Source organism: Lolium perenne, chromosome 6 (assembly GCF_019359855.2).
Source record: "Lolium perenne isolate Kyuss_39 chromosome 6, Kyuss_2.0, whole genome shotgun sequence".
NCBI lineage: Eukaryota > Viridiplantae > Streptophyta > Magnoliopsida > Poales > Poaceae > Lolium > Lolium perenne.
In genome coordinates this window covers 43,339,128-43,351,966 of record NC_067249.2, presented here as the reverse complement: position 1 = coordinate 43,351,966, position 12,839 = coordinate 43,339,128, and the positions used below count along the sequence as shown (strand labels likewise).

The following is a 12,839-nucleotide window of genomic DNA, read 5'->3' as shown; positions in this document are numbered from 1 at the left end:
GAAATATATCAATGAATAACAGCAAATTATGATATAAAATAGTGATGTAAAATGGACGTATCACGCGCTATCATGGTCTAGTGTTGTCATAAGCCACATGCGGGGTGCGTGTGTTACTTTGACTTTAACATTTACTTGTCGAGGAGAGGAGAGAAGAGGAGAGGGTGTTCTACTTTGAGATAGATACGTATCCCTGTCATGTATAGCCGTTAGTGAGATGATTGAATCTCAATCGTGCAGTATATCACCAGTCGTAGCCTGAGCGTCATCTTGCATTTGTTAGATTTGTTTGACAAATCGAATCAGAAATTATTATGCGTGTCGCCGTGTCTATGCTTCCTAGTAGTTGTATATAGTCAATCAATTATATAATTCCCAAAAGGCCTAGAACACATCTTCGTTGTTCATGCAAGATGGAAGACTACGAACATAATTTTCACAAAAGAAAGTGTAATCGTGTAATAAATAGAATTATTAAAGAGTCCAAAAAATACATAGATCTAGATACTTCGAGCCAGTAGAATCGAAGAGAAACAATGAGAAGATCTACGAAAACCCTAGCTAGTCTTGATCTACAAACTCTCTCAATGGCTTCTCCAACTGTTTCATCACTGCCTCCCACCCTGCATGAGTCGGGTGCATGTCGTCCCAGTAGAAAAATTTGCTGGACTTGTCGCACACCGTGTAAAGAAGCTCTGACGACTTGCCTCGTTGTCCACAGTAACCCTTTGAATCGAAACTCTCACAGCACGGCGACAGCTTCCGCTTGAATTGCTTGGATAGCTCTTGTCCTTTACCTATAGGTACATCATCCAGATAAAATTGTTCATATCAATTTTAAGCACACAATCAAATCCATAGATTATAAATCTTTATACTTAATAGCATTGACACTTGCAGATGCATGCATGGATGTACCTGGAACATTATCCACGATGCTAGTGAAGGCGGTGTAGAGATCGACAACGTGGACATTCTTTTTTGCTGCTATCACTTGCTTCAGGTTATTGTTATGGACAGATGCACCCAGGTTTCCGAAAACATCGCAACTGGTGTAGTTGTTCGTCCGTGTTTGTGTTGGCGTGCAGCCGACAGGGTGCAAGTTGTTCACAAGAACCTTTATCACCCCGAGCTTCTGCAGTTGGTCCACATTGTCGGCAATCTCCTTGGTCACCTTCCCAATATAAGCATTGATCTGCATACATACATGATAGTATCAAAATTAGCAAGTAAAAAGCAGAGATAAATTAATTAATTAATTGTTTAATGTTTTGTTCTGCTGATAGGTAGCTACTTACATCGTTTTGGGCTGTCAGGCCAATCACGCCGGTGTTCCCATAGTAGTCATTGCCGGAGATGGCCACGAGGGCCACGGAGCGACTCAGTTGCTTCTCTGAGATAATCCCGTCTTTAACCATCTTCCTGAAATTGTCCACTTGCTTGGCGAGTGTGGGGACATTGTGTGCTGACGTGGTGTCCAGCACGCCAGCGCCACCATGAGCAAAGGTCATGCCGGACGGGTCGCATGTTTTCTCCGCCGTGAGGGCATGGGCTGGAGGTGCTTCCTCGAGCCCCAGGATCGTTGCTGAAAGTTACAAGAGATCACACGTGTGAGTATATATACTATAGCCAATTGGCAATCATAAATAATCATACTAGCTAATTGAAATAATCATAAGGTGCATACCAATGAAATCGGACTGAATTTTATAGTTGGAGAAGCGTCCCGACGGAGTATTTGGTCGTGGGTTTCCATCGGCGTCAACGTAGGAGGAGCCGTAGGGGTACGCCCACTGCCGCGACATCTGGGTGACGGGGTCGGTTAGCGGGAGGTTCCCGTTGTCGGCGAAGTCATCCCCGAAGACGAAAAGGCTGTAGCTTGACGATTTCTTCTGATGGCCGTCGGCAGGGGCAGGCCGTGCCTCAACGCCATTGGGGTTTAGAACAAGGGCGAGGAGAGGAGGATGACGCCCAGGACGGCCGTATGAAGCTTCATTGACTCTAGTGCTTATGTTGCGGACGCGGATCGTCGAGCCGGTTTCAGCTGTGTGGTACTTAGCCGCACGGCCAGGATCATCGAACTTTGTCTTCTGCGATGCGCTCCTCTCTTGTATTTATGGAACCAGCAACGCAAAGCTCAAACACCAGGAAGGTGAAGTCGTAAACGGACTCGCGGTATCGGTCGGAATCGGAGACCATAGCTATACGTACATGCTACAGCACGGTTGGACACGGAGTCGCATACGCGTCACGTACGTACAGCACAATCGGACACGGAGTTCACTAGCCAAGTCAACGACCAGCTGCACGTCATGGCCGATGGCCCTCATTGTATATGGTGAACCCTTCGGGCTTTCTCCTTTGGACATTTTAAGAATCGAGGCGAAACCTTGGCTTATTATTTATTTATTTCGTGAAAATTTTATCGATATATCAATATTTATCATAGCAGTACAAAAAACCTAAGAAGTGACAAAAAAATATAAATAGATCCATAGACCACCTAGCGATAACTACATGCATTGTCACTGCATTGGGTCAAAGCTTCTCTTTTTTTTTGTGAATTGGTCAAAGTTTGTCGTAGTAGAACATGTTGTAGTAGAAAAAAAAGGAAAGCCATCATGCTAAGAGCATCTCTAGCACAGCCCTTAAACGCCCTTAAACACGTGAACTGAAAAATGCGAGTTCAGTTCACCAAACTCGTGTTTACGGGCCGGAAAACCGTTGTCACGGATTAGAAACCATAAAAGTGGAACTGAAAAGCGGAATTCGAAATGGCGCGGGTAAATTAGGCGATGATCATAGTTTGACATGAAATTGATGCTCCGATTGAGCATCAAAACTTAAATTGTTCGACAAATTAAAGCTATATTACTGGTACACCGGTGAGCCCTACTTTAGCTAAGCAAAATGCGGCCAATATAGTGACCTACGCGTGCGGTGGTGCCGGTGGTGGCGCAGCGTGTCGGCGACAGACGGCGCCGACGCTGTCGTGGATGAGCTTCACGCGTCGTCGGCGCCAAGCTCAAACGCGGCGGACGCGGGCCTCCCGGCGGGCCGCCTCGTATTCTCGGACCTGGCGGACGGTGACCGCCTGACGGCCTTGGTCTGCGCGAGGACAGCCTCCTCCTCGTCACTTCCGTGGACGTAGTCCCCGACGGAGATGGTGGGCGACCGCGCGGGGATGAGGTCCCGTCGTCGCTGCTATCCGCGACGGGGAGCCGCGGCGCATGGCTTGACTGGCCGAACGAGGAGCCCTCGCCAGCGTTGCCGTACCTGGCGAGCTTCCCTGGGGGCGTGAGCCCCGTTCGTCCACCGGCGGGCGCTGCGCTTGCGCGCGCCCTCCGACTTCTTCCATTCCCGCCGCTCCGCCTCGGTGCGGAACATAGGCGGATGAGGCGGCAAGTCGCCGCCGCCCAATCTGGCGCCACGGCCTTGGGAGACGCCACGGGACGCTATCGCGCCGACGCGGGGGCTGGATCGCTGCTTGGGACTCGCTGGATTGCTCGCCGGAAAAAGTTCTTGGCGGCGGCGAAGGGAGTGGAACGGTGGAGGGGAGTAGGGTTTGCGAACCGAACTTCCCTCCGTGAAACCTTTTAATACGGGGCGACCGATGGATTTCTCGGGGGCCCGAACTCGCTTTACGGGCCAGGCCGCAAGTTCGGGCTCCGTTCTGGCCCAGTTTTAGCCCGAACCCCTGTTCTCACTGGAATTTTACGGTTTCGACCGCGAGTTCGGGCTCCGCTAGAGATGCTCTAAGGCTGCAAAGAACCAACGCACGGGAGCAACCATCGTCAAAGATGAGAGTCGTAGGTCATAAGAGATAGAACTAAAACTGCACCAACAAACACGAAAACCGACTAGATCCCAGGAGATTCACGGGATGCAAACTCTAGGCACCCTCCGCCGGTTCTAAACGCACCACCAAAGAAATGATAGAGTGGGGAGGACCTTATTTTGACTTCAAGATATAGTCGCCGCCTCACCGTCTGAAATAAGACACTGAGAAAGAAATCCAAAGAAAGAACGGGAACAGTTTCGCTGGCGAGGACCCGTAATCCGACACGTCTCCAAGTCTCCAGGGCCATAAGAGGCGGAACGGATTGGCGGCGGATTGAGGTAGACCAAGAGAGACATCGTTCTAGTGGTGATGTCCACGCTCCTAGTTCGGGCTTATAATTATGATTTTTCTAAAAGGAGATAATGACCCGGCCTCTCTGCACCAATCAATGCAGACGGCCTTATAATTAATGAACCTGCTTACGAATTAAGGGCTCACTCTCCCAATTGTATTATTCAAGTCCATAATAGGTTAGTAAGTCTAGAAAAGAAGTGACCGAGAGCACAATATCGAAGCCTCCCATACCAGAGGGCAAAAACTAATACTCCCTCCGGTTTATATTACTTGATACTAAAATAGATATATCTACAATTAAAAAGCATCTAGATACATCCATATTAATCTATATTAGTGTCAAGTTTATGAATCGGAGGGAGTACAATCTGATAGAAAAACTTCAAGGAACGGAAAGCGCAACAAACCGTTTCAAAAGTAATAAAGGAAACACAACATATGATATTAATAGTTAATATTTAATTAAATCAAGAAGCAATTGGGGAATTTAAATAAAGGAATGAAGTATACAGGGATGCTGGCTAGACAGGTTCTAATAAGAATAACTCAGCATAGGACAAAAGCTTCCCTCTCTACCCACCTATTCTCTCGAGAATTTTATCAATGAGTTGCAAAGCAACCCTAGTGAGTTTTTTAATGGTGATGAGGTATCCCCAAATAATGGGGAATTTCCCAATGGGACCTGAATAAATGGTCTAGTTCTATTTGGTATGAGTTCACTTCTGCCATATTTTATCCCCATACTAGACGTATGCTCAGAGCTGGTGATGATCCACTTAAGATTTGTAGCCAGTTGCTCATCATTTCCAGAGAAAAGAAATGTTGTCATCTGTATACTAGAGGCGGTTGACACCACCATGAAAAGCATATCCAAATAAACGCATAATCAAACCAACATCCCAAGCTTCAACCAGCATTTCTTGTGAGAACATCCACAACCATGCTGAATAGCAGGAGACAAGGTGTCACCGTGTCTTTAATCCTCTGCTAGTGTGATAAATTTTCCAACCATATATATTAGTAGTACGTATTTAAGTTTTACACGCATAGAGATCCACCCCAAAACAACCCTGCCAACGAGGGATTCAGATTCTCTTAGCCAACATGTTTGGAAGAAATTACAAGCTCACCTTATCGAAAAGGCCTTTACATAATTGATTTTTAGAACGAGCCATGTGACTTAGAATGACTAGCATAGTGTAGAATATCATGTGGTGTAACAACACTTTTAAAAGTATATCTACCTTTAACGAAGGAGAGAACACCACAGCACCAGCCTAAACGTAAGCTTGGTGGATCCACCAAACATGGCGACGTCAACTCTTGCGTCCAACGCTAAAACTTAGAGCATCTCCAACACGACGATGTAAACGGACGCGCGTTCGTTTGTAATCGCGCGGTTGAAAATGCGTCTGCACCCAGGTCCAGCAGCCTGATGCATAATGACCGGCCTATCCATCAAGACGTAAATATGGTCAAAATATGCTCCACGAATGCGTCTACACAGATGTCGTGTGGTCAACGTACGTGGTTAGCGGACGCGTCCACGCGGTCCTCGCATGGGCCCTCCTGGCAGCGACCTTTGTCGATGCGTCTTCTCAGTCGTGCCACTACTGGCGATGAGGCATCACTTCGGCAGTCTGCGCCACGTTAATGCCGATGTCTTGCCTGCCGAGCGTTTGCCACCCACCTATGCTAACGAAGTTAATGACGATGCCATGCGTGCCGCGCCCCTCGGTTGCCTCCGGCATATATAAAGAGGGGCGCGTGCGTGGCTGCCTCATCTCCTCCACACAAACCCTAGCCGCCGCACAACCTCCATCGTAGTGCTGCCTCACACCTCTCCTCCACCTTTGCCATGATGAGTAGCGCCGGCGGCGGCAAGGATACTCCGCCTCCACCTCCGACTCCACCTCTCCCGACCGACAGCTCCGACGATGAGAACGAAGATAGCGCGAACAACGTCATCGATGCGGCCATGGACGCGAAATTCATGGCTGGCGCAGAGTAGGATGCAGAGGAGGAGCGGGCGGCCCACGCGGCGTCGACACGGAGCAGCATCGCCGCAGGGAGGCGGCGGCCGCAGAGGAGGAGTCTGACGATGACGACGACTTCGACTGGAGCGGGCCTGACCCGGAGGATAAGGTGGTGGAGAAGGGAGCCAACGACGGGACCGGGCTGTCAACCGCCCCGAGGGGCGACAAATAGTCTAGGGGCGTTGTTCCTTCTTGTTTTTCCTTTATTTTGTATTTACATTATGTTTTTTAGTGGAATGAAAAATTTGTTGGAAAAATAATATGCATCGGTCGGGTGGAGGCACACCGAGATGCAAACGGATGCGTGGAAAAAAAATGATTATTTTGGTGTCCGTTGGACGACTCTAACAGACGCAGCCGGTTGATTTTGACGTCCGATTTGCCTCGTCTTGTTGGAGATGTCCTTAACGAAAGTGAAACCGTGGACACAGATGAAAGACGAAAACTGTGGCGTCCTCCATCGGCCGGCGCGGACATATATATACGTACCACACCATTGTAGTGTTATATCTTGGGGTGCTTCCTTAACGAAACGAACAATTGATGTACCTCCGCTGTTCCAGAAAGCATGCATAAATTAAGCAACGTACATGCATGTCCCGTGGGGTGGGGTAAACCATCCATGCAATCCGTCTGGCCCTGTCCGTGCAAACGGCGTACACACCCATGCATACACTTTACTGATCTGTACCCGGCGGCGCTGTTGAATGCCCCGCAAGTACTACTAGGCTTAGCGCGCACGCAAACCGTCTCATCTTATCCGCAATCAATCCGTAATGAAGCTCCTCTAACCGACGGCCCCGGCCGGGCAGCTAGCAGCACAGGTCACTGCAGGACCTTCCTTCAAATTATTGGGGGTGGCGCCAAACGCCAGCTCGTCACCTCGTCCACGCGCTACAAATACCCCTGCCTCGGTGCTCCTCTGGATCACTCATCGATCGAGATCCAATACCTCCTCAAGCCTCGTGTCTCTCTCTCTCTTCTCCTCCAGCAGAGCCGTGGCCGTGAGCTCTGCAACTCGGACATGGCGGCGGTGTCGCTCCTCGTTAGCGTACTGCTTCTGCTGTCGCCGGCTGCGGCGGAGCTGCAGCGGGTGCAGCACGCGCCCAAGGATGATGGGTCGCTCACCGTGCTAGCCGTCGGCGACTGGGGTAGGGGCGGGCAGTTTAACCAGACTCTTGTGGCCGAGCAGGTATATATACGTTAAAACTTCCGTCTCATGTTTGCGGATTGGTGAACCAAGGCATAGCCTGGTGGCAGTGAGCTGCTGATAGCTCTCAGCCCGCCCGAGTTCGAGTGTCCCTACTCGCATTCTCGGTGTTGTGCACACAATTACCGCTATCAATAACCAGCGCTGCTGGGTTTCTTCCCCAGTACGGCCAATCATTTTTTTTTTATGTTTGCGGATTGCTATATCAAGTTTTTTTTAGGAAACCAGTGATGCACACCGCTTTTCTAGGGCTAACAAACTAAATCCTTGCTTGGATAGTCTAACCAATAACTGGTTGGGTGTCTAAGTCGTCTGAGAACTAGTTTCGTTCTCAATCAAATGATATCATCAAATCTTAATTGCAACTCATATTGACTAGCACAAATCACGAAATAAACCAAATGGTGTAGGACCTAACTAAGCACAAATTTAGTTCTCAACTAGCTAAGAACTAGCAAATCCCTTTTTGGAAACCAGTTATGCACACACCGCAGCCCTGCCCTCCATCGGCGTCACGGTGCATGGCCAGCACCTGCGCCGGAGGAGCTCGGGAACGGACTGTTCACATTGCTGCCCGCGTCCCCGGCGAGCCTCCCAGCGCCGGAGCAGTTGATGGCCAGGTCGCCCGCCGATGGCGCCGGTGTCTTCAAGAGTAGCAGCATGGACATCCTAGCTAACAAATCCTCGAGCCACGGGCGACGTGGGTGACCTCGACGGTCTGCCTGTCGGCATCGCCGGAGACAAAAGAGACAAAACAGCTTGTGTGCTAGTGGTTGCGCGCTGACCTACCGTAACCGGGCCTATTGCTCGACGTCCTGGATGGGAAACATTGAGGCTGCTTTACATGGAGGACACCATGCCACGTGTTTTCCTGCACATAGCGCAGCCAAACAAGATTTTCTACAAACCTATTCGTATGCAAAAAGTTAGTAAAACCGGTTTTTTTAAAATTCCTATTAAAACTTGTTTTCGAAAACCTGATCGCTAATCCGCGTTAGCCAAACAACCACTTAGAGAAATACTACTAGTTTGCTTTCTAGTACTCCTACTCATATCTATAAAGCTTTGGCAGGGTAGAATCAGTATTCAGTAACCCTATAGTGATTAATCCCATTAACGCACATGTTTGGTGCTCTAACCGATTTCAGTTGCTCTTTTCTTTAGGTAACTAGCCGAAAGCGCGAAAGTAGTGGGATGGCCGTCATTTATATCTATAGTATTAGTTAGAGTACGGTCGCACTATACACTTCCCTTATAACCAGGAGATCTTTTTTCTTTTAGAAAACACGCCTATATCTTACATATTTATCAGGGGAAACATAGGATATTACAAGCAACGGACAGCAAGTCTCAAAACAACCAATGACAAAGAAAATCATAATGGCCGCCTTCTTCCTTCGCTCGCTCTTCGTCATCCGGAGATTATAATAGGCACCAGAATAGACAGTAAGGGATAGAGACCGCAAACACCCCTCCCCATACAAAGGCTTTGAAGACAGCAAGGCACCGGAAATTACATTCGGCTCCCGGGTGCGTATGCTCCATCTACCAAAAAATCATATTTTGAAATGTTGAAAAATTCTAACAATTTTTTTACATGTACATCTTCATAATATATTTGTGTTCGTCAAGTTTCACGAAAAATTAATATTTTTTGTGGTCTATGTAAAAAAGAGAAAACTTATCTTGTGAAAAGCATTATTTTTAGCACTGAGTTTTGTCTTTTTTACACACGTCACATGACAAGTCAATTTTTTATGAAACAACTTTGTGAGCATGTAGCACGAGAAGATGTACATGCGGATTTTTTGTTTAATTTTTTTGAAATTCAAAATATGTGTAAGATGCATTTTAAAATAGAGGGAGCATATGCTCCCACGTTTCCAAAACACCACTCCCACAAGGCACTTGATGATGTATTAAAAAGAGCAGGTCATTTTATGAATGGATTATATGTGTCAAAGTGGGCGATGCATTATTACTTACACTTACTGACTGGGAAAAGTTGCATAGAGCAGGTGCACATCTTTTTGATTTTCTTTTTTTTGTATCTTTCAATTTATATAATATTCCGATTTGATTTTTTTGCAACTCACTCAAAAATAAAAAATAGAGTCGGGGGGGGGGGGGGGGGGGAAAACTTCGGATTGTTTTGCAATTTGAAATTTCAAATTATTTTAAAATTTAAAATAAATTCTTAAAAAATATATACATAATGACATAAACAATTCAAAATATTTTTCCCATGTTCTAGTTGTTATGTTTAAGTGATCTGCCAAATCTTAAGTTCAAAGATTTTGTGGTGTGAGAGATACAAAAATGAGAAGTTATTTGAGAGGGAAAAAAGAGTTAGCACGGATCTTGATGCAATATAGACAATGTAGATAGGGGTGCGTGCTAAGCACATGCTCTGAAAGTTCTCTTTCTGAATGACCTAAGTCGACTATATAAGTAACCGGACGTCCTATTGTTTCCCCTAAGAAGTCAACTTAGAACAGGCTTATTTTTCGGCTAGCCTAGAACTTGCAAAATGGTTCAATTAAGAAGCTAGTTCTCGGTGTTGAGTATGATTGACTTGTTCTTTGTCCGTTAGATGGGTCTATTGGTTGAGCTATCTAGAGCATGAAATTCCACACTTGGTCGATCGATCTAATTTATTCTCTAATTTTAATTGGCTGGAGTTGAAGGGCGTTCAGGCCAAGTGACTATTTACGAGGCTTCGTTGAAATATTTATGTTGCTCTTTTAGTAAAGTTTTGTATTGTGCCAGCCATTTTGTCGCAGATCCTCAACAATATTCCTCAACCAATGCCTAGAACTATCTTAATCCAAGATCGTCCTAGAACCAATTAATCAGCCATGCAATCTTGTTTACACGTACAGATGGGAGTAGTCGGGGAGAAGCTGAGCGCTGATTTCATCATCTCCACCGGCGACAACTTCTACAACGACGGCCTCTCGGGTGACAACGACACGGCTTTCTTCAAAGCGTCCTTCACCGACATCTACACCGCCGACAGCCTCCAGAAGCCATGGTACATCGGTAATGCCACCACAACCAGTTAATTGTGTTTATCGAAAAGATCTACGTACGTACTATGTCCGGAGACTTAGCTATGTCTCGTGTGACACGCAGTGCTCGGCAACCATGACTACACCGGCGACGCGCTGGCGCAGCAAAGCGCCGCCATCCGGGAAGTCGACAGCCGGTGGACCTCTGTTAATAAGTCCTTCATCGTCGAAGCAGGTATAGTATACCATATGGTGTGATTTTATTTTGTTATCTTAATTTGTATTTTGCTGAACACACACAAACAAATAGATATCGTGGACTTCTTCCTGGTGGACACTTCGCCCTTCGTGCTCAAGTACTGGAACGAGAGCAAGTTCGACTGGAGGAACGTTGCTCCTCGTGACACCTACATCGCCAACCTCCTCAACGACCTGGAGGACGCCCTGACGGGGTCCAAAGCGACCTGGAAGATCGTGGTCGGCCACCACCCCATCAGCAGCGGCTGCGAGCACGGCAACACCACCGAGCTCCGTGAGCACCTCCTCCCAGTCCTCAAGGTATTAACCAAACTAGCTAGCTAGCTATTGTGCATTATTGGCATCGGCAGTTTAATCAGAAATGTTTGATCTTGCTCCTGAAAGTTGCTGGCTCGCCTGATGCCCAACATTTATCCCCGGTCTCTTTTCGCAGACCCATGGAGTGGACATGTACCTGAACGGCCACGACCACTGTCTACAGCTTATCAGCAGCGTAGACAGGTGAGGAGAGCATGTTTATCCGTCAAATAGCTAGTTCGCCTTCAAACTTCTTTCATCTTTTCTTATTTTTTCATGAATCAAAAGGTAGAAATAAGATTTCCTTTTTTCTGTACGAGCGCAGCCCCGTGGAGTTCGTGACGAGCGGCGGAGGATCTAAAGCGTGGGCGGGTAAGTTCAAGCCGACCTCCGACAAGATGGAGTTCCTCTACGACGGGCAGGGGTTCCTGTCCATGCATCTCACCGCGGCGGAGGCCAACTTCGTCTTTTATGACGTTGCCGGGACAGTCCTGCACACCTGGGGTCTCACCAAGTCGGCCGCCGCCATCATCGTGAGCTGATCCATTTCACACGTCGGACCGACGATCCCATGTTATTACTGTTAACCTGTCTCAACCGATGGGATGCAAATGCTTCTCCTAGTGCCTTCTTTGTGTCGAACCAGCGTACCTCTGTAACAAAATGTTCTGCTCGGTTCATTACTTAATTATTACCATTGTGCCCACTGTGGAAGTTTTTATTTTGAAACCAGGGCAAAAGCCTTGCCCCAATATATTAAAAAAAAATGAAACCGTGTCTAGGAGGAACTAGACACGTTTTTGATATAGTAGAAGCGGGACTTGACGGGATAATTCCGAAATTCGTCCCTGCCAAGAATCGAACTCCGGTCGTTGGGGTGCGCCACTGCGACCCCAACCACTGGCTAAACCCACGCCATCAAAAATGAATTAGTGCTACGAGGAACTAGGCACTAAATGATATAGTAGAAGTGGGACCTCGGCGTGAAAATTCCAGAAATTCGTTCCTGATAGGATTCGAACTCTGGTCGTTGGGGTGCGCCACTGCCACCCCAACCACTGAGCTATGCTCACGTCCTCTTGCCCCAATATATTAATTAAGAAGAAGAAAGTTTTACAAGACCGTAAATATTTATTACACGAATTGCCCTCCCAGCATCATTTCGCCTAAGTGTTTCGCACCCGCAAGTACCCAAAGCCGCGCCTCTCTCTTAATCTTATCCAAGATGGTGCGGCCTAAGGCCCCATGGGTTGCCCGATATCACAAATTGACCACAAACACGAGGGGGTAAGAGATGAACACGAAGAACATGATGAACACACGCACAACTAACCCGATACTATCCGGTTTCACTACAGGAATGGCGCGATATGCCGATGGCCCGACATCGGGGCCATCGGCGTATGGACCGGCCAGGCCAGCCTGCCAGTCCGACCCTCGGCGTAGCGTTGCCGTCGGCGTAGCAAGGTCTACGCCGAGGGCAGCCCTCAGCATATCTTTGGCCCTAGGCATAGACAGGGCTACGCCGACGGCCACCCTCGGCGTAGGCCATTTTTTAAATTTGTCTAATTTTGTAAAAATCATAACTAATTCATATGATGTTAGAAAAATGCGTATAAGGTATCAAAATGTTCAGAAAAACATCATCTAACCGTTTATGTCAAAATCATGCATATGTGAATCATGCACAGTACCATGTTAACATAGTAACAATTCAAACACTTTCTTATATGTCCTCGGGTTCCTGTTTTGGCCAGATGGCAATTTAAACGAAGTCAGAAAATCCCGCGGAGCCGCATGGCATCATTTTATGTGTCCTAGTAACCACTCCAAAAGATGGAATTGGGATACGGCAATTATTTTGGAAAACCCTTCACGAACAGGGCTATCAA

The 12,839-nt window shown here is 47.4% G+C and overlaps 2 protein-coding genes across 2 annotated transcripts; one reads left to right on the top strand and one right to left on the bottom strand.

The window, feature by feature from the left end:
- Positions 1 to 561: 561 nt before the first annotated feature.
- On the bottom strand, positions 562 to 6,196 carry LOC127321324 (GDSL esterase/lipase At5g03600-like). The gene is made up of 5 exons (XM_051350346.2): positions 6,049 to 6,196; positions 1,688 to 2,107; positions 1,299 to 1,585; positions 919 to 1,195; positions 562 to 797 (listed from the first exon to the last, which is right to left on the bottom strand). Exons 1-5 carry the CDS (start codon positions 6,194 to 6,196, stop codon positions 562 to 564), a joined length of 1,368 nt encoding a protein of 455 aa, XP_051206306.2.
- Positions 6,197 to 7,104: 908 nt separating this feature from the next.
- Positions 7,105 to 11,635, top strand: LOC127321323 (purple acid phosphatase 17). Its single transcript, XM_051350345.2, has 6 exons — positions 7,105 to 7,363; positions 10,264 to 10,423; positions 10,517 to 10,627; positions 10,703 to 10,950; positions 11,084 to 11,151; positions 11,273 to 11,635. The coding sequence occupies exons 1-6, from the start codon at positions 7,196 to 7,198 to the stop codon at positions 11,487 to 11,489; spliced, it is 972 nt and encodes a 323-aa protein (XP_051206305.1). The 5' UTR covers positions 7,105 to 7,195; the 3' UTR covers positions 11,490 to 11,635.
- The last annotated feature ends 1,204 nt before the right edge of the window (positions 11,636 to 12,839 follow it).